Source organism: Toxotes jaculatrix, chromosome 10, assembly GCF_017976425.1.
Source record: "Toxotes jaculatrix isolate fToxJac2 chromosome 10, fToxJac2.pri, whole genome shotgun sequence".
NCBI classification, from domain to species: Eukaryota; Metazoa; Chordata; class Actinopteri; family Toxotidae; genus Toxotes; species Toxotes jaculatrix.
In genome coordinates this window covers 26086413-26108668 of record NC_054403.1, presented here as the reverse complement: position 1 = coordinate 26108668, position 22256 = coordinate 26086413, and the positions used below count along the sequence as shown (strand labels likewise).

The window sequence follows — 22256 nt, the reverse complement described above, 5'->3', positions numbered from 1 at the left end:
ATGTGTACTGTATAAGCATATTGGCCATGTCCATATACAAGTTTGTGTTTGCCCTCTAGCATTTATGCTAGTACGTGTATATTCACACTCACTTGTGTGTATCTGTACATGTGTGTATCAAAAACAAAGTACCTACCACTGATTCTCTAAACAGCGGTGTAAGCACCAGATAAGCATTTATCCAATCGATAAAAAGATGAAGTGGAACTTTAAGGTGACTGTAAATTATCTCGGTGAGCAGCTTTGGGGATCAATACCCTCTGGGTGCAGTCAGCTGTTCTGACATTAGGGCGTAAGCACAGAAAATACATGAACTCTCTAAACCATCCAGAGAGACACCGTGGTTTTAGTTGCTCAATATCCTTGAGGAAAAATGAAAAACAAGCTTAGAAGGTGGCTCCAGTACAAAAAATGGTAGATTTCTAAAGGAAATGTTGTATTTGGTGTGATATGCACACGTTATTTTTTTCAGTAAGACGTCTTCACACTTTGGGGACAAGACATTTCGCTAGTGCACAGAAATGTGGTTTGTGAAAGTCAAAGCCTGTTTAAGTTTTTCTGATTCACCAGCTGCTTGAAGGAACAATGCTCTTAATCATAATTTGGTTAAAATGTGTGTTTTCTACTTCATTTCTTGATGTAAGGAGCAAAATGACTTTCCAGGCATTTCAGTATTACCAGGAGCAGAATTTTCAGCTGGTCTAAGCACAAGAGACTGATTTCTTTTTAACATGTGTCTGTTCGAGTTCAGTAATTGTGCTTAAAATTTTTTTGTGGGAATCTTTTCATAGGAGTATGCGTGGTGGGGGGTGCTGTGTGTGCATGTCGAAGTGCATATGAGTTTTTTATCCATGTATGTGTGTGACAGCATGAGGTATGAATATTTGTGTGTGTTTCTGTTGAAAACTCCATCAGCAGGTGTAATTAATCTTTCCCCACGATGATCAAATCCCCAGCTCCTTTAGATTTTATTGCATCTTCTGTGTTTGAACAAATCACTGTTTCCTCCTTAGTTCAGTTTTTTTTTTTCAGGCTTTGCCTCAGCATTGATGTATGAGTATGGGTCTGTCTTTAGTCCTTGCATTTCATTTGAACAAGCGGTATTCGTATTTTAGCTGTTTTAGCTTGATTGGCTCACGATAGGCATACCACAAGAATAAAGTTAAATTTCAGACTCCTCAGCAGAATAATGGAGAGACACGAGCTGAAGTGACAGTCAGGCCCTCAGCAGAAGCAGAAAAGATCTCTGTTTGTGATGAAAAACAAAATGCCAGGGAAATTTCCTCATCTGGGACAAGCTGGACTGGACAGAGGAAGTCTGAGGTATAAAAGTCAGGGAGGGGAGATGGGTCACACAGAGGGGAGGAGGAAATTTGAAAGATGTGAAAGGCCAGTGGAAGAAGACAAAAAACGAGAAGAGACAGAAATGGAGAGGATGAGTGCACACAGATTGGCAGATTGACAGAAGTTTGATGTCAGATTGAAACTGCAGACATTTCTGCTAAATTAAAACTGAAGATGAACCAGGGGAAGAGAAGCAACCAATCCTCCATATTAGACATTTAATGAGTTATTGTTGTATTCAGACATAATTTTGAGACTCAGAATGCAGTTGCCCCTAAACCACAGTGGAAAAGTTTACTTTCTTGCATGTTTTTGGTTTGTTATGGTTCAAATTGTCTAATTACAAACAACCCGGAGCTTGTAAACACAACTAACGTAGACTCTTGAAGTAGCTTGTTTATTGTGTGGAGTTTTGGTTACCTGACATCTTGCCAGGTTAGAGGGTTTGGCAGTGGTGTGGAGTCTAAACAGATTGGGATTCGTGTCTCCGGGTCTTTAGTTTAGCATATTAGACTTAACCTACTTTTTCTGTGGTGTTCATATGAATTAACCATATCAGTACAGGAACTTTAAGTCATCAGCTGTCAGTATCTGAACAATATCAACTCTCTGCTCTGCACTGAGGATACTACATTAGATAGAGTATGTTTAGGTGTTTTGTAGCAACCAACATGCTGGTTGAGTAGAAAGTAAAATTTCAGAGGTGGCAATCTGCAAGATTTGTGAGCAGAGGACGAGCTGAAAGTAAGCAAAGCCAGAGAAGTGTGTAATCACTGCTTTGACCTTGGAAGATGAAGTGTGTCACTACTGAGTGAGCAGCAGGCTTCCTTTGCTCATTCCAAGTCCAAGTTGTGTGTGTACTCGGATTTGGCAGATTATATCCCTTGAAGGAAAAACTCAGACTGAGAGCAGAGCAAACTCCGTTCGGAGGTGAAGTGTCATCCTGTTACGCTCTAAATAATGTGAGACTACTTTCCATAGTGATTCTTCAGCACTTTTATTTATATAAATGTCCTTTACTGTGTAAAAAAGACGTGATCCATACAGCCAGATCCTGTAGAAAGAGGTATGTTGCTGTTGAAGGTTGTAAACTAGAAATTGCCAGAGAGCAGCCTCTTGCATTCTGCAAAAACGGCAACAGAAAAGTGAAAAAGCTGATTTCAAAAATGAGTCAAGATCTGACCTTTAGAACTTTAGACCTGTACTTTTGCTCTCTCAAATCCCCCCAGGCAGATTGATGACTGCTTGGAAATGTGTGTATGTGGTTTCTGCTCATTTTAATTTGTCGCAGATAAATGTCCAAACTAGGTTTGTCGTTTTTTTATTTGAAATTTAAACATTTGATTGAATGTGGGGAGGAAAAAAAAATATTGAAAACTGTAATGACTTGTTCAAATTCCAAGTTTAGTCTGTAACCACAGCAGACTGTTTGAAGTGGTTTGCCTTACGATCCAGCAGAGGGCACTCTAAAACTTGACTATCCGCTTGACCTATGACCTTGACCTACGCCCTCTCAGTAAACTAAGTGAATAATTTTATGCTGTTTGCTGTGAAATGGAGGACGCTAGTGAGCAAATCTGTCCTGAGCAAACCATCATCACACCAAAGCATCTGAGAATCGGTGTGTGAGAAGATTTTGAGCTCTACAGCATAGAAGTCAAAGTAACTAACAAAGGTTAAGCTGTGTTAAATTTGTACAAAGCATCAATAAATCTGTTGACTCGCCTCACTTGTCACTCAAGTGAGGCTGTGAACGTGTGTGACAGACCTGGTCCAAACATACTGACAGTTCAACTGATTCGGACATTTGCGTTCACACTTACAGGTCCTGCGGGTGATGTCTAGGAAAGTTCAGGCTTGCAGCTCACGTGTGAAAGCAGCAAGAGAAAGGTGAGCGGCATGTTGACAGAAACTAGATTGAAGTCAACTTCATCTCTTCTGTCTTTCCTGTCTTCTTCTCCCACGCTGAGGAGTATCAGCAGGAGCTCAGGTATGACATGCAGGGCACTGATCAAACACACGCTCCCATACAGGATGTCAGCTCCTGGCCATCACTGACGTGTAAATCCAAAAGGCACACACATATATATATGTCTGTGCAGTGTTAAACACACACCTTAAACCACAAATACACAGACATACAGGTGCATGACTCACAGCCTGCACTGGTGTGTGTCACTGACAGCAACATGCTGGTTGGAGGACTATTAGATGAAATTAGATGCAAACTGCGTCAGCCCAGCATCTGAAAAGGTTTTGACTTTTTCCTGTTAGACTTACAGAGTGAGGACAGTCTGACAGACCCATTAAAGGGTTATTGACAGGCGAGGTTTGGATCTGTGTTTGAATCCGGATTAAGTGAAGCCTGGTGTTGTGCTGGGACTGGAGTGACCTGACATTCACACTGCGTTTTGTTTCACCTCGTTCTTCCAGCCTGTCACTGTTCATGTGCGTCGTATATCAGCTGCTAGCAGCATTTCATTTAACGTTTTTCATAGAAATACCCAAACTGCTGCATCAATCTAATCCGGACTTGGTGCCGTTTTTTTGCCGCTATTTTTCATGAATGTACTGTAGCTGTGTCGTAAGATGACGTCCCCATTCTTAATCCTGCCTTCTAAGCTGTGATTGGTCGGCTGGTTTTCCAACCAGAAGCTGTTAAACAAGGCAACAGAATGCAAAAAAAAAAACAGAATTGCTTTCTGGTTGGCTGTGGCTTTGTAAACCACCTGGGGAAGAAAGATGCTTTTATAAGTGCAGCCCTTTTACCATTAATTTTCTTTCACCCTTGCACACTATATATAATAATAATAATAATAATTATCATGTCTAATGTACATTTTTGTTCTAGACACTTTATGTCTGTTGAATTGTGCCATTTGTGGTCAGGGATCCTTTGTCTGACTCTGGCGTTGGGTTGTCTACACATGATAATAAGCTGCGTTTACCACTGAGCTGAACTCAGCTATGCTTTCTCGTCTCGGCCTGTGTAGACATGGCATTTTGTATTTTCTGTGCTCATTGTGTCATGAAGGACTTGCAGGACTTTAGCAGCACAACAACAGCAGCAGCAGCTGAGATACTCCTCAGAGCCTGAACATGAATCTGCTCCCAGTGTGCAGCGGGGTCGTACACTGAATGCAGCTCGCTGTAGTACTTTACTCTGAGGAGTTTTGCCACAGTTCACAGCCCAGTACAGTACATAATTATACGCAGGTAGAACATAGACTAAAACCTAAACAGATGTGTTGAGCTGCACGTACGTGAGCGAATCGAGAGCTGTAATCTGGTCGGTGTAGTATTTTCAAAGTAATGCGAGTGGCATCGCCACACATCATCGTCATTTTTCATGTTCCATGAAACAAAAGCATTTCTCTTACTTTCAGAGTGCAGATGAGGTTTATCTGTCACTTCACAACTTTTCTTGATACCATACTGTGAGTGTATGTGAGCGCATGTACTGCTTTCATCTTGGACCACAGTGTGTGTGTGTGGCTTCCCCTGATGGCAGAGGGAATAATGGGGAGTCCCGGTGGCATATATCTTGACAGGGAGAATAATGGGACATCCCAACGGGACATCTTGGCAAATGGGTTCTTGTTGATGTTCCAGGTAATTGCGGAGTGCAGCTGTCATTGTTTTCATCCTGACAGTCGGCTGCCTTGTCATTCCTGTTGACAAGAGAAGACATTGTTTCCTCCCTTCTTGCAGAGAAATGCGCGTGTGTGCTCGACTTTGTCTGTGGGCCTGATTGGCAGTGTGTGTGTGTGTTTAGCAGTGTGTTCATGTGTCCATGTTCAAATGTATGTGTTCATCTGTGTTTGTAAAGGAGCTCGGGTATCATTGCCGTTGCCGTGTGCGCGCGCGTGTGTGCGGAGATCTGTGCTGGTGTTTGTTGAGGCTGAGCTTGCTGTGTATTTAAGGCAAAATATGTAATGATGATAAACAATGATTTCACATGATATATACTTTTCACCATCCTTGAAACCCCATCACTGCATCATATACACGGGGAATATTGCCTACATATATCATCTTTTAGTTGGCTTCCTTCTCAACACACTGAAATGCTAAGTAGGGGAACTGAATATAAATTGGCTAATCTTACTCAAGCCCTGCAAAGTAGCATTAGATGAATAGTCTAATCTTTTCCAAATGCTGCCAGGAAGACCTGGACAGCAACATTAATGTTTAATTCCTGCACAGTCTCGCTGAACTTCTGAAATAAGTAAATTATGTGTTGTTGACGCAAACAATTTAAAGTTCTCGTGCCACATAGGAATGAGAAAATCTCAGACAATTAATAAGACTACGATTCATGATTTGATCTTGGTTTAAAAAAAAAAGAAAAGAAAAGAAAAAGAAACCCAAGATTATTGAAAAATGAGTCTTTGGTCTTACTAAGGGTGAAACACTGGAGCTCATGATTTATGGATGAAAGCCAGTATTTCAGAGTTGATTTAACCCCCCCACCCTCCACCTCCTCCTCCAGCCTCCACAGCTTTGCTTTCCTCTGTCCATTTTCGATGCCAAACTACTAGTCTTCGCCACATAATTGTTTCCTGGAATGATTTTCTCTCACTTTGTGCACAGAGTGTGTTATTTCATAGTATGGCATCATGTTTAATTCAAGATAATCTTGTACTTTAGGTTAAATTGGCACAAACTTAGAAAATCTAATACATGTTCAGCATAAACATAAAATATGCATTTTGTCTCGACCATTTGTGGCTGATTCCATAGATTTTACAAGATACAGGAGGTTTATTTGTGCAGAAGCATTTTTATCTCTGTCCTGTGTCCAACTAGGGTTAGGTTCAGGTTAATTAATTGTACATCAAACCAGACAAAATGACTCAAAATACATTTTTATTTATTACATTTATTACTCTTGAGCCAAGTGGGAACATTTTTCAGGGGTGTATTTTTCCTAATGTAAAGTAGCACTTGTTTGTGGACTGTCTTGTTTGTGGAATGTGTTGTTTGTGTTGTTGCAGTAATTGAAGCAGCATGCTGAGGCAGACTTGAGCGTCCAAATGATAAGAAATGGCATATTTTAAAGAGCGTGCTTGAAAGCTGGTGCGTTTGAGGGTGAACGTGGACTGAAAAGGACTGCAGGTGCTCTTTCAGGGATAGGTCAGCTGGAGCGTGCTGTACCTACTTTTGCCCTTTGTGAGTGTCATCAACAAAAGTAAACAGTGAAACTTAACCTGTTGGTTTAAAGTTTAAAGTTCAACCTGCCATTCTGTGCCAATGTTTTAAAACTAACCAGTAAAATCAGAGAGAAAAGAGAAGATTGACACTAAAACCCTGAAACATGCTCTTTTTCTCTGGAAGTTCAGCTGCACTTGGATTCTGTGGCCTTTGACCATGCTCCAAATTCAAAACTCAGGAATAGTCTTGCAATAGTGGTTTAGCTCTAGTCAACGTGCCGTGGGGGGTGGGGTGGGGGGGGCATCTTGTCTCACTCTTTAGTGTTGTGTCAGTATTCTGAAAACCCAAGTGGATTCTGTGATTTTGTCCTTTCAGGGGCTGAGGGGGAAAATGAACAGTCATGTCCATTCAAGGATAAATACCCAGAATGCATTATGATCTTTTCGTCCTCCCTCTCCAGAATGTGGAAATACCTGGAGATATAAAAGTGTAAAAGCACAAACAGCCCCTAAACAAACACTTTATTTCATGTTAAATAAATTATTCACAAAAGTTTCTTAACTTCCAAAACCAGTTTTAATCATCATGTATTAATCTCAGTCACTGAGGTGAGTTCAGTCTCACAAATACAAAGGGCACTTACTCAGAAAACATTGGTAACAAAGAAACCATACACTGCATTTAAGATGTTCCAGGAAATAGCTCTGTGATTAACAAAAATGACTTTCTCAGACTGGATCATACAGTTTAAAGAAATTGAGCGAGGAAAGTCGATGCTCCAGTTTCACTCAATGGTCGGTTGTTTAAATGTCCCAAGCGGAAAAAGGTGCAATTTTGGGCTGAAGGGTCCTCTCCTCCACACCTGTTCAAGTCATTTGTGACAAACAAAACACATCTAAAAATCTCATGCTCCTGCGTTAACAGGTTCGACAGCTGCTTCTGTTTTTTTTTTAAGTCCTGCAGAATCAGGTTTGTTAGATTTTATGGTGAACTTATTTTTTGAAATTTAACAGGTGTCTTACAGTGATGGAAGGGAAAGCTTTTGCTGGTGGATGTGTCAGTGATTCAGGTCACTCTCCAGGCGTCCTCCATAACCGAGGATCTGCCCAGGCTGGGCAAGTTTTCACAACTTGCCAGAAAAAAATGTGATGTGCTCAGAAGTTTGGAATCATGCCGCTGATCTTGTAAATCTATTTTTCCATTTTTCGATATAAAATGGGGACGCTGTGTAAATGTGCTTTCCTGCCCAGCTGAAAAAGCATAAGACACAGTGAATAGGGGAGAGAGACGGAGAGACACGTAAAATAATATGAGTCAGTTCATTTAGATACTGGTAAAATGTGAAAGGACTTGATGGTTTCATTTGTCCGTCCTCTTCAGTTTTCTCCTTTTCTCATTCCTGTGACTTTTCTCTCTGAGTTATTGTTTGATTTGAATCAAAACCATTGTTTTCAAGGGTGCAAATTTAGATCAGCAAAGGCAGCAATTTGAATTTCATTTTAATTAAGTCTAGGAAATGAAACTACTGATTTTTGTTGCTGGCAGATGTATTTAATAATTGTCCATGAATCGGCCGGATTATAGCAGATTATAGCTCTTACGCTCCCCTTTCTTCTTCATCTCTCTCTTGTCTATAGTTTTTCTTTTAACCTCAGACATATTTCCACAGCAGTGATTCACCTTCTGTCTTCACCTACAGTGAAGAGGAGGTAATGAGACAGCTCCTGTCATTAACTTTACCTTCCTCCTCAATTTCCCTTCAGAATTTGACTTCAGGGTTTTCTGCCGGTGTGTGTGATCCCTGTTGAGCCTGAAAATTGAGAGTATTGTATTTATCGGTAATGTTCTGCTGATGTCTTAAAAAATATAATCATTTATTGTTGTCACCGGCACCCAGCCCGAAATGTCAGCGCATATTATGTTTTTATGCATATTGTGTTTTACAGAAGTTTTAGTTGTTTAATTGTAATTTAGTCTAAGTTATGGTGGTTGTTATGACCTGAGAGCAACATTATTGGTGCTAGTGGCAAAGTAGGAAAACGTATTCATCAAACTAGAAGACTGAACTATTCCTGCCTCTGTGCCAGCTCTCTGAGCAGCCGTGCACCTTAATATCTCTTTTTGTTTCCTCTTTCCTGAATGTCCTTCTCTGTTTCGCTCTCTTTATGTCTTTGTAAGTGACCGTTTACTCTTAACAGCTCAAAGATCTCTTCAGATCGACAGGCTCTTTTGTCAGAGATGAGCAGGGAAAAGATCAGATGTCTTTTCAAAACTGTATATTGAAATTGCAGTTAACTTAATCTATCAGCGTGGGCAGGCAGATGGCAGGCATCTAGCAGGGGTGTCTTACAAAGCTGCTATTAGTACCAGTGGGTACGTTTCAGGCAGGAAGAATTAAACTAAACAACAACGTCTTGGTTTTGAAATTCAACAAAAGACAGAAGTACAAAGGAAACGGGCACATTAAGTGTCAGCTGTAATTAAAGTAAATGTTGTGCTGCAGATTCCATTAGCATCCATAATGGCACAAAGGTTCATCCAGCGAGGTCGTATTGGAATCCATCATAACAACTCTATAACAAAAAGCTTTTTCTCTTGGAAACAAAAACAAGGACGCACTGAAGAGCAGGTTGAATTTGGACAAAGGAGAGATGGATTTCTTCTGTGTTTCACATCACCCGTCTCTTTTACTGGTGGACAGGGATTGGACATTAATGAGGAGTCTTTGTTGATTAAACAGGCATTAGTGCTAGATGCCAGTGAGCCTCTTGGGGAGAGGAAGATCATAGTTTTGTCCAAATGTTTTATTATTAACAGGCAAATCTACGTATGGAGAATGCAGGGATGATAAAGCATCGAAGGACCCAGTGGTGTTTGATTCTTTACTCTCAGAGGAATTAATGTGGGTGTCTTCACTATCACATTCTTTTGTCTTGGCAAATATGAACGTGTTTTTTTAAAAGTGAGGCCAAAAGAGTTACTTCTCCATGGATACCTGCAGGAGCTGAGTGTCACTTTAATGAAGTTAACACAACGCGTTCTTTGGCTTGTGATGTTGAAGTGAATGAAGATGAGCTCTCTTACTGCCTCTCAACGTCGTCCCACAGGCATCAACAGAGAGCCAAGCCAGCTCACACTGCCCGCTTGACAGTCAGTCTTTGGCCGATATGTGGCCAGAGCCTCTGGTGGTCGACGGATAGTGTGTGTGTGTGTGTGTGTGTGTGTGTGTGTGTGTGTGATCCCTGGTTGATCCAATGATCCATTAATTTTCAGTCAGTGGACGAAGCAGAGTGTTTGGCATCGTGGCGAGGAGCTCAGAGGGGTCACCATGTGTGTGAGAGGGTGTGTGTGCGTGCGCGCGCGCATACGCCTGCCTGCATGTGTGTACTCTTGTGTGAATGTGTGTGAGTGAGAGTTTGTCTGCGTGTGTGTTGCTGCCCTGGGCCTCCTCCACGCCATCTGCTCGCTGCAGCACAGTGTGTCCCTTCCAGCTCCCTGTAGGCCACTTTAGTGAGTCCAGTCATGGCTCAGAATTAATAATGTGCAGAATGGACGTTTCTTGGTTTATTGTGTTAATTGTTCAGAGATTGTCTTCGCTAATGACGGCTCAGCGCATGAACAGTGGTCAGGTTTTGTTTACACATCTACAGAGCAGAGGGACGTCCAACAACGGACACAGTCAGTCAGTTACTATTGTATGGTTGTGGGATCATTCAGTAGTCTAAGGGAAATTAAACACAGACAAAATACAACAACAACTGAGGAATATTTTTTCTGTGCTGGATATCCGTGAGATTTATGTCAGTACCCAGCAGTCCAGGACCATAGCAGCGTAACTAGCGGATGGTTCAAGGCAAGCCTGAGCCAGCACTCACTATTTATCAGACGGGAACTTTTACACAGAAGTGGCTGGCGACTGCTTTTTGGAGGATCTTGAAGAGAGAGGAAAGGTTAGATACAGGTCGGTATTTCACTAAAACACCCACATCAAGAGTTTAAATAAGAGCTTTAATTACAGCTGCTTTAAAGGACTGCAGTACGTAGCCTGTTAATAACGACAGATTGATCATGTGTAGTGAGGAAGTGCTAACTAAAGGTAAAACGTCCTTAAGCATCCAGGTTGGGATCAGGTCTGAGAGACAGGTTTATGGTTTAGATGGAGAAATTGTCGAAGTCAGTTGGTGAAGCTCGATGGGAGAAAAACCGTCCAAACATAAATCAGAGTTTACAGGTGTCTCAAAGCTTCCTGTGTTTGAAGATAAATTGTCGCTGGTTGAGGGCAGGAGGTGATGAATTTTGTCTTGTCACAGCTCATTGCTTGCCAGAAACACTGTGTATATGTCAGCTGCATCTGAGGGAAAAAAAAAAAAAAATTAGATCTGAGAAAGAAAGAAAGTCGAGCTGATGCGGGAGAGCGGTGATAAAACTGTTTTTGACAGCAAACATAAAACGCCTTTTGGCTTCCCCTGTCGAAACATCACTGAAATATAGAAATGTCCTTTCACAGAACACTGGGATTTTGACAGCTTGAAACAATATTCCCCTGGATGACAAGTGCTTTATCCATGAGCTTCTCCGTCCCCCCCCCCCCCCCCCCCCCCCGCCACCCCGTCTGTCTCTGTGGAAAAGCAAACAAAGACATGGAGGCAGTGTGAAGTCATGGCATTTATAAGATGAAGCAGCCTTTGTCCACATTGAAACTAACAAATTGGAAATGTACACAGAAAGACTGAGAGCAGGCCCACGTGCTGCTCACCTGTGGTTGTAAAGCGTTGTGTTTTTGGCATCACGTTTTCACAGTGGCCTTACTGAATCATATTAACTTTGTAAGTGACCTGTGATAATAAGTTTTATCTCCCTGTGTGGAGTTTATACTCCGTGATGGCAAAAGTAAGGGAAAAGAAGAAGTTTCAAAAAGATGGGAAGTTATTCTTGGATTTTTTTTTTTGGAATAATTTAGAATAATTTCATCGTCACCTCCAGAGCAGGAAACACTCTTTCTCATCTCTATTTTTAGTGGAGCAAGTTTTTTCTGCTCTCGGTTAAGAAGGTGAGCTTGGGAACTGGTGATAATAAAAAAAATATATATGCAGACTGGAAGTGAGATACAGTGCAAATCTGCTCCTTCCGTCCATTACGGGAGATTTACGTCATGTACCAATCAACACAGGTGCCATTCCCCAGTAAATGTAATTTGTGAGAGGCAACAAGCCGTGAAAGAGACTATAATCACCTTTTGCTTTCCTCACGTCTCTGCAGACAACTGGGTCTCTTCACCTCCCAGTCTGTCTTCTGACCTGATTAATCTTGCCGGCTGCATGCTCACGCAGGACGGTCAGCAGTCAGCTGGAGTTCAGACACGTGACTCCACAAGTTCTGCACTTTTTCTGACTAAAACCCCAAATCCATAAATCATGGGACACATATACTATTAATATATTGATCCCACTATTGTTCTCTGTTCTTAAATAAGACTTGACTGGTTGGCTTTCAGTATCAACCCCTCTGGACAAGGCCTGAGCTTGGGAACAAAGCAGGACTGACTGATATGGAGTTGTGCAGCTGTTTGTCACTGCCTTGGACTTGGGCGTGGTTTTTTCTCATGAGAAATGAAAATTTCATAGAAATATTATTTTTCACAGTCATAAATGTTTAATATTGAAAGCATCATCAGGTTGTAGATAGTGTTTTATCTACATAGAGAGTATTTATCTGAATCTGAAAGAAATCACACTCACAGTTCTGAAAATCACAGTTTCCAAAATGTCACTTTATTATTCCCCAAATTCTGACCAGTTTCCTGTATTTCAATGCTGCCCCCTGATGGCGACACACAGTCACTGCACTGCACAGTGCAGAATATTCCAACACCAAGTGAAACGAGTGAGATTAATACAGCGGGGCCCAGAAGGCTGGGTCATGTATTTAAAGCAGCTGTAATAAAGTGCTGCAAAACGTTTAACTTCATGATTAGCAATGAATTTCAAACATTCTTTCCCAACTCTCATTTCAAAACTAGCTCTTCATGATAGGACTAAAAATTCCCCAAGGTGTCATCTCTTGATAATTTTGTCTGAACAGAAGTGAAGAACTTACCGGTTTGTCTGTAAGTGCCAGAAAACTCATGATAAAATGACCGGCCAGCCTATCATATTGTCTGTATGTTGTAGTTCTCAGGTGTAGGTTCTGTCACGGCATGACTTTAGCACCAGGACAGACGGTTGACATTGGGAGTGTTGCTCCTCAGGATGTTCTAACTCAGAAGTCTTTGCATTTTTATCTCAGTAATGTCTTGTTTGGAATTTCAGAGACCCAGACACAGCTATTGACCGAACCCTCAACGATTCTCATTCACCTTGAAACGTGCTTTGATTTTTATCTGGAATCTGTGATTCTATGGCCCTTTGTAATTTGTCATCCTGGAAGTTTTAATGAGAAGCAAAGGGGTTTAAAGAGAGTACAAAGCAGTTTGAATTAAGTGTCTAAGTTTATCAGTGCTCATTTAAGGTGGTTAGTCGAGTCACTGTTTCAGGGAAGACTGCCTGCTAATGCAAACTCAGGTGCATTTAAAAAAAAAAGCTGTTTATAGTTTTCTCTTTGAAATATTAAGTGCAAAAAATTCTACTCATTTGATATCAGTGAGAATAAGTGCTACATCCACCAATATATGAATAAAGATTACAGAACAGCACATCCTATGTTGTGTTGTTGTCTTTTCCTCTGCCGCCACCCCCTGGTCAAATCAGTAATCTAGTACGGATCACTGGGCGGTTATCATGTTAGCTGCTAGGGTTTAAATTTAGAAAACTGAATGAAAAGGAAAAGACTTGTGGTTAATCTGCTGTCAGACGCTTGAATTTCCAATAAATTTTCCAGTTTATTAGTGAGGAACTGAAGCACAGGTTCAGGATTCAGTAGTTTCATAGCACATGTGATGAACGGCCTCTTGAAATGTTTGGTTCTGGACAGACAAAGGTTGTTTAAAAGGTGGTGGAGCATCCATTTTATTGGACATTTTCTCAACATTTAGAAAAAGGACAGAGGATTTAGTTTCCTCAGAGAACATCAGTGCTCTGAGATAAGCAGCTGTTACACAAAGGAGTCGAGAGTAAATGAACACTTGAGGTAGTGCTTTTGTTTGACGAGTACACAGCGTTGTTTAATAAGGGATTGATACGTGGTTCCTTGAGGAAAAAAAAGGCATCAACACAATCTGTCAAAGTGTTTTACTAATTCAAAAGCAAAGGCACAAGTTATACAAGTCATTTGTCTCCATTCAAAGCGATATACAGTATTTTTTCACATCAGGAAACTGGACGGAAGCTGCCTCTGTTAAATGACACAGTAACTCCACCTTAATGCTTCTCAGCTCTGTTCTACAGACAGCAGCAAATCAGTAGATACTGAAAACAAAACAGATATATCTATATATATGTATATCTCCACTGTGACTGAGCAACAGGAAAAACGAAACGAGTCAGAAAAATTAAATATCAAGGCCATAAAACAATGTCAACATTTGAGACGACTACGAGAGATGAGCTTGTTGATTAAATTAGAAATAAGAAATTAGAAAAATACTATGATATGAACTGAAGCACATATTAAGGCATATTCTAAGTGTAAGACATATATTTGAAAAGTCAAGAAAAAACAACATATGTTTCATATATTTTTTTAATATATGTAAAAATATAACAATATAATATTTTAAATTATGAGATAAGTGAACCTTGGAGTTAATTGTACAGCCGCAGTGTCACCAGCATGTACAGGAAATGATAAGTAAAGAACAATAGACCTGAATCTGGATCAAACTTTTACATTTGCATTCAGTTTAGTTTCAGGTTAAAGAGCAGGTAAAAGCTACTGTAACCCCAAAACATGTAGACAGCGTTTACAAAGGCTTAAAAAAAAAAAAACACCTGTGTACTGTAAAAGGTGGCAAAGGTTATAATAGTTTTCATTTCATACAGTAGCTTAACATGTCACTACTTCACGGAATAAGTGCTTTATAAATAAAGTTGCTAGGTAGTTTAAGTTTGGTTTCAGAAACAAGTAAAGCTGCAAACACAATAGAGAAAATATGAGAATCCACTGAGTTCATCTCATCGTGATCATTCTCCCTTTATGTTTCTGTGTGAAGAGAAGTTTAGACTCAAGTTTTAACTCGATGCCAGGATATTTTTTTAAACATACAACCACTGCTTTCTGAACGAAAGTCCACTCTTTATTATTTGAATGAAAGCTATTTTAAAAATAGGTTTTCATGAAAGGCTGTAGTGAGGACTGTGTAATGAATCTGGACTGCCCTTTACTCAGCTGGCCTGTATCGATCCCGTGTGACAGTATTTGCTCAAACAAAAAAAAACTGCCAGGCAATTACAGGCAGCTGCTGCTTAATAGCACAGAACATCCTGTCGTTTCTGCTGTAAAGTTTGGAACATGGTTAAACTAAAGGTATAATCACACCTTGTCACTGGCCCCTGAGTTTTCCGGGATCATCGTAAAAATGAAAAAGAATGGACCTTAATATTTAGGAAATGCTTAATTGTAGAGGTATGTTTTTAAAATAGAGGGTGCAACAATTTTATGGAGTAGCTTGTAGCTGGTTTGATGAGACATTTCTCTGCCACACAAAGAAAATGCTCATGATGTCTGATTAACACAATTCAGGCTTAAATCCAACAAACAAACAAACTCGACAGTTTGTGTAAATCGTGTACATCTGTGTAAATGTAAATCTCACATGGCATTCATGACTGAACACTTTTTCAAACTCCATCCGTCACCCAGCTGACAACTGTGTATCGACCGAGCTACAACATCATAAGCTAAAGCTACATCAGTAATGTTGTCACCCTCAGCAAACACGGATAGAGGACAAACATTAAAAAGCAGCACACCGCAGCGGCACATTGAGTGCTGGAACACAAGGTTATTTATAAACAAAAAACAAAAAAACCACTGTTTCACAACCAGAGCCGAGGATTTTGTTCCAGAATGAGATGCTCCACTTCAAAAACATGAACTTTAAAAACTTTTGGTAGTAAGCTTGTAGATCATGAACTAATGGCATTCGCTGTAAGAGAAAGATTGGCAGTCGTCCTTTTGCAACAGTAAAATGCGACTGGCGTTCAAGATATGAAAACTTTCACAGTATATACATTTGTATAGTGTAGGCACGGCACAGGCATCGCTGAAGGCACTGCAGTTTACATACGTCAAGGCTGCAAAACAGAAGGTAACAGAAGTTCTGCAGGTGTTTGCTCGAGCCGAACTCGCCCATCTCACACTCCTCTTAGAGATGAGTGTTGATTTATTGCTTAATGACTTTGTAAACACGAGTTTAAAAGATTTCCCTTGATTAATGCTGGTATGAGAGAAAACTGACAGTTACATTCATGTTCAGGGACAGTTTGGCCGTTTCTTACAAAATAAATATTTTAAGAATAATGTGGAATTTTTCACCTGTGATTAGTGCAATAGAAAGATTGTATATGTTTAATTTAATCTAACAGCAAGACGCATGAGATTACCTCCCCCAAGGAATCACAGTGAACCCTACAACTTTTTTTTCAAGATTACAATTAATGCACAAGAGCTGCATCACAGGACTTTATTTAATTTTAGTTCATAATTTAGTGAATGAAATAAAAGTTAGTCGACACTCTCCTCGTGACTCAGTGTGGTAGGCACATGCAGAGTGGAATCAAAGTTTTCAGTTTCAGGCTCATTATTCCAAACGAAATTTACATTTTTACTCTTAACTACTAAGTTCTCTGGCTCCCTTTCTATGAGGAGGACTTGCAGATGTTTGTAGTATTTCAACGAAACGGTATTAAATAAAGAATTGTCTACTGCATCTATCCTACATAACTGCTGCCATCACTTTAACATTATAAGGCACATAGGTAACAATGACGTTTGCTGTCGTGTCGTCTGAGATGGACACTGCACACATGTAAACACAGGTAGTTGGACAGACTGATTATCTCTTTAGCATTTGGTATCACAATCTCCGTTAGTAGCAGAGAGGCTTTGGACGTGGCGGACGGCGTCTGCGATGGTGAAGAATACAATTTTGCTCTCCCCTCCATCACCTCCTTTTTTGTCGGGGTAGTATCCCCCTCTCTCCAAGCTGTCCAGTACTGAGGTATTACACTGGGCCAGGACAACCTTGACCCCAAGTGCGCCATAATCTTTGCAGACCTCTTTCAGAGCATTGACTCCAGCGGTATCCAGAAACAAGACGGCGCTACAGTCTATGACTATGCTTCGTAAGCTACGGCGAGACCTCTCGTCCAGCATCAGGGTTACAGTCGCAGTCGCTTCAGCTTCATCCTCTTTACACTCATCCGCCCCCTCTGACTTCATATTTGGGACTTCTGCTGCGTCTTCCTGCTGTTTGCTCTTCTTCTTCTTCTTCTTGAACTTCAGTCGCTGCGTTTTCTCCTTCACAGGGTCGAGACCGACACACTTGTAGAGAGATTTTTTGAACAAGCTCTGGTTGGCGTAATAGATTGGAGCTTCGTATCTGAAAACAGCCACTCCTGGATGTGTTTGAAGGCCGTGATAAGACGACAGGTCCTCATAATGCTCCCTGGTTGAAGCCCTGCCAAGCTCCAGGACCTGGACTCGCTGGGTTCTGCCCAGGACGAAGAAGGCTGACACCAAAAACCCCACAAGGAGACCCAGCTCCGTGTTGACCACCGACGAGGTCAACATGGTGATCAGCCAGATGGAGGCGTCAACACGATTTACGCGCCACATGCGGGGAATGTCGGTGAACTTCCGTAGAGCGCCGCGGAGGTTAACCACAATGATGACAGCAAGAACACACCTGGGCAGGAGAAGGAAAGGGCAAAGGTCAGAGGTGTCACCGAGTCCTGATTTCACATTGTCAGTGTGAAAACTGACAGCACATAACATCAGCAGATTTCAGGTTTTTAAAGTGTATAAATGAGACTTCAAACTGTTTTTTAATATTTGCCCCTCAGCCCCTCAGACTGAGGGGCAAAGGTTAAGACACTGAGAGTAACAGACACAATCAGCTATACAAATACAAAGAAACGGGGTGGGGTGCAGGGGTAAGAAGAGATAACAAAGAGAAAACAAACCGTCCTCAGCAGATGTTTGACATTATTGATCGACACATTGCTAATGATCAGTGAGTTTGTCTACAGGCGTGTATGTGTGTAACACACCTGCACAGAAGCAAATCATTACCAATCATGAGCCTCAGTCACAATCAGTGGACAGTGATCAAGGCTCACACAAGACTCGACACTTCTCCCAGTATGTAAGAAGTCCCATTCATCTTTCTAGTTGGCAATCAGCTCGTTTATTTTATTAATTCATTTTTCTCCTCCTTATTCCATAATATTCTCTGGTAATATTCACATGGAAGTTCTGTATCCTCGCTGAAATGTTGTTGCCTAATGATATCTGAAGCAGCGCAGCCTCTGCAGAGCAAGAGCAAACTGATTAACCCTGGACTATAACCACAGGTTATCTGTATTTGTCTAAGTCTAACCTTGAAAGCTTTTTCATTGTGTAAAAAAAAAAAAAAAAAGATAAGAGCTGCAAGCAAATGTTTAAGTTACCCCATTAACTAGAACAAAATCCCTTGAATCCCAACACAATCAGGAACACTGGAATGTGTGAAACGTAGTTTAAGCCTGAATCAGGTTTTACTTCAGATAAAATCTGACTGCCATGCTGATAAACTTAGGGATTTAAACTTTAATTGTGTTTTGTGTTTTGTTTTGAGCACTACTCAGATACAGTTTGGTTGGAAAACTTTTAAAACTTTTAGATTTTATTGTTAATATTACCATTTGACATTGTTTGAACAAAAGAAATCTAAGAATGGATTTAATTGATGAATGCAGAGAATGAGGCTCTACAGATCACAACTTGTGAATGTGTCTCAGTTGCATGTGGCTGGTAAAACATGCTGTACAATGATGACTGCATTTAACAGATAAGAGATAAATATCTGAGACTCACTCTGGCCACTAAGAACAGCCCAGTCCGACTGTTGAAGAGTGAAATTACTACAGTGAGTCAGGCAGACATGACTCTGACCGGCTTTTACAGAAGTAGGAACTATATTTAGGAAACGTTCCAGGTCCAAGACATTCAGGGTTATGTTCGGGTTATCAGCTTTCTCTATACAGCTGACTTTTCTTATTCTATCGCTCCCACCCTGTGATTCTATGTGTTTTAAGTCTCGTTATGTGTTATGTGGCCCATTATGCGCCTACTAATTAGGAGATTCATTTGGAAATGGAATAACATTCAATTGATTAGTAATTAATATTTTGGTATGCTTACTTCTGAAGGGAATAGAAGAGCGGTGCGATAACCAGAAGCACCAGCAGCAGGACAAGGGCACTGACCACCCCGGACATTTGAGTCTGGCACCCTGTTGACTCCTTGACGAGGGTCTTCGTCAGAGCAGCGCTGGTGGTGAAGCAGCGGAAGAACGATGGCAGGATGTTGCAGAAGCCGATGGCGTACATCTCCTGGTTGGCGTCCACTGTGTAGCCGTGCTTCTTGGCGAACATTTCCGACAGTGAGACGGTGATGGCAAATCCCACGATGGCGATGGAGAAGGCGTCAACAGCCACGTTGGGAATCAGAGACCATAGGGGCAACTGGGGAGGGAGGAAGCCTGTGGGGATGTCGCCAGCCACACCTGAGCCATACTCTGTGTTGAAGTGGCCGAAGTGAGAAGCCAGTGTCGCAATTATCACCACAAAGAGCTCAAAGGGAATTGGGGCCTGGGTAAGGAAAAGATAAAAAAACACAAGAGAAAACACAATTAAAAATCTGTGTTTGTTTACATGAATGGTAATTCTCATTACACACATAATACAGAACTGCTGGACAGTGTAGAAATTTAGCACTAGTAGAATCACAATTTATTTTAATTTGCACCTTTGCCTCAGTCTCAACTCTATGCTGAACTATGACCTGCTAGTTAGTTGGCAATTTTTGTAGCTGGCAATGTTGGTGATTGAAGACAAACCTTTATCCTGTTACCGACTGCAAATAGTTTTGGAAAACAAAACATTTTAAATGTTTTCAACATTTTAAACAAACTAATATAAGCTCATCTGCGATGTGTCTTTACCTTCAGCTTGGCCTTGAAGCGATCGTTGAGCTCCTTGGAAGGAATCAGTATCAGCAAACACACCAAACTCGTCACCAGGTCACAAATGTTTGCATTCCCCAGATTGGTGAGTATGCTGTACCAGGTCTTGAACAGAGTGAACCAGCCCTGGGGCCTGGGGATTTTCAGGCCCAGAAGGTACTTGAACTGGGAAGTGAGGATGGTCAGGGAGGCTCCTGTGGCGAAGCCACTGAGAAGGGAGTCAGAGAGGTAGACGGAGATGAAGCCTACCTGGAAAATGCCCATTAGCACCTGAGAGGAAGAGTTAAGCAGGAGTAAACAGACAGGTAACAAACCACTCAAGATATTTGTCTTCTGAGCTGCATCCGACATTTTCGATACCATACACTGACGACTCATTTGTTACAACAGACACATTTAGCGTATGATAATTTGTGACTGTCTAGTCCATAAGGTCGCCCCTGCTCACTTACCTGGTAAACCCCAGCAGTAAAGGTAACCGTGGCTCCCACTGCGATCGCATAGCAGCTTCTGTCACACTCCACCCCGACACTGCCGTTACCCAGGCCGGCCAGCAAGGCAGCACTGTTGTTACTACTGATGCTGGTGCTCTCTGTCAGGTATCCTGCCAAAGCTAACTCCCTGTCCACAACCTGACCCACGAGTAGGCAGAGCACCCCGAAAATCCCCACTGAGATGTGTCTGGAACTGCCCAGGAGGGCATAGATGATGGAGGAGAAGAAAGAGGTGTAGAGGCCATATATAGGGTCTTGACTGGCCAATAAGGAATAAGCTATGGACTGGGGGACCAATAGGATGCCAACAATTAGTCCTGACATGACATCGCCCAGAAGCCAGTCCCTGACCTTGTAGTGTGGCAGCCATCTCAGAATTGGGAAAAAGCCCAGTATTTTGGATTTAGCCTTCTGCGGGGTGCAGGAGCAGTGCTTCTTCAGCCGATGCAACACACCGGTTAGACAGCTCTGTCCCGCTTCTTTCTCCACTCTCTCCAGAATGAGAGGCTGCTGCTGGTCACCCTCCGCTCCACCCTCTGCTGTTGTACAGCAGTCACTGCCATGAGTCATGATCGAGCCCCTGGTGAGGGGGAAAAGTTCAGTTCAGTTAATAGCATGGAAAATGCTTCAGCTGCATAGTGACTGGAACTTCACTTATAGTGAATTTATCTTTTTTTTTTTTTATTTAATTTACCATACTTAACGGTCTTTTCATTAATAGCAGGTTAATAGTCTCTTTTTAATACTTTTCTATCACCTTCCTCCTCCTGTGAACGGCTGGTCCTCTGCACAATTATTTATGGTATTTAAAGCTTCCTCAAACTTCTAACGTTAATAAGATTACAGTAACGTTAACTCGCACTGTTTTCCAAGAGAGGGCATGTGTAGTGATGTTAATGAGATTACTGCTGATGCCTACAGGCTATTTAAATGCTTACAGTTTATACTGAGAAGTGGAGTAGCTTCCCTTTTGTGAACTGAGGCTATATAAATATATATATACACACACACACAATCTGATGCTACTAAATGGTAATTTTAAAATGTTTACAACACTTTTAAGGAACATTAAATGAACTGAATCACTCTGTCCAACGCAGTCTGAGTCAGCTCAGGCCCGGAGCTGCCAACGCTGCGTTGTGTTTGCGGACCTATGAATGAGCACCATTGTAAACAAGCTGTCAACGTGGACACCGGTTGAAACTTGAGCCAACTAAAGTAATTTAACGGGACGTTTTGCTCCTGTACGCGAAAAAAAAAAAAATGTTGTCGAGAATGTGTAAAGTTACTGACCTGAGCTCGAATCAGTCGCTTTCATGAAGTTAGTCTGAGGTTGTGTTCACGCCGTCGAGTTTGATTCCGCCTCAAATTCATTTTACACGGGTCTGAGGCTCCGTGCGTGATGACGTTTCATGGAACGTGCGGCCAGCGTCACATGACCTGCCGTGACAAAGATTGTGTGTGTGTGTGAAGATGATTCAGTTTGCAGCGAAAAAAAAGCAGATAACCAAAAGATTAAATAAAAACTTATGCTTAAACTGTAATATCCTGACACGAACCTTCCAGAAACACGCGCGTCTTGTTCGTCCCTGAGCAGCGCCAAATTTTACAACTATTTTATTTTCATGACTGACCGGATCAAAACCTAAACTCTTATACAACACCTGCATTACAGAGAAACAGTTAATTCATAGTTGGTCAGTAAGAAGCAGTCCCCCACCCAGCTGATTAAACTAGACCCAGCCTACAGCGTAACATCCACATTTGTCATGTTGATGCTGGTAATGGGGAATCCAAACATAGTGAGGGTTCTTTTTGCATTGCAGCTCTCTGAACAGACCCTCATTGATTGACACCTCTCAGTAAGTAAAAGTAAAATCATCTGCACAGCTCTGAGAAAAGGTTTTTTGTTATCCCCAGTGATATAACTTCTTACGTTATTACAGTTTGTTATACTCTGTCTCATATTCCTCAGAAAGGGTGTGAAGGTGCCTGGTGTTAGTGGTTCATCACCAGAGGGGGAAGAGACGTGATACATTATGAGTATATGTATATGTAACATGCACCTCAGGGAGTGTCAGGAGGGGACTGAGTGTAGATGA

The 22256-nt window shown here is 41.4% G+C and overlaps 1 protein-coding gene across 1 annotated transcript; it reads right to left on the bottom strand.

The window, feature by feature from the left end:
* Positions 1-14159: 14159 nt before the first annotated feature.
* slc26a2 (solute carrier family 26 member 2) lies at positions 14160-21546 on the bottom strand. Its single transcript, XM_041048445.1, has 5 exons — positions 21448-21546; positions 20113-20734; positions 19640-19930; positions 18838-19286; positions 14160-17341 (listed from the first exon to the last, which is right to left on the bottom strand). Exons 2-5 carry the CDS (start codon positions 20722-20724, stop codon positions 16498-16500), a joined length of 2196 nt encoding a protein of 731 aa, XP_040904379.1. The 5' UTR covers positions 20725-20734; positions 21448-21546; the 3' UTR covers positions 14160-16497.
* Between the last annotated feature and the right edge of the window lie 710 nt (positions 21547-22256).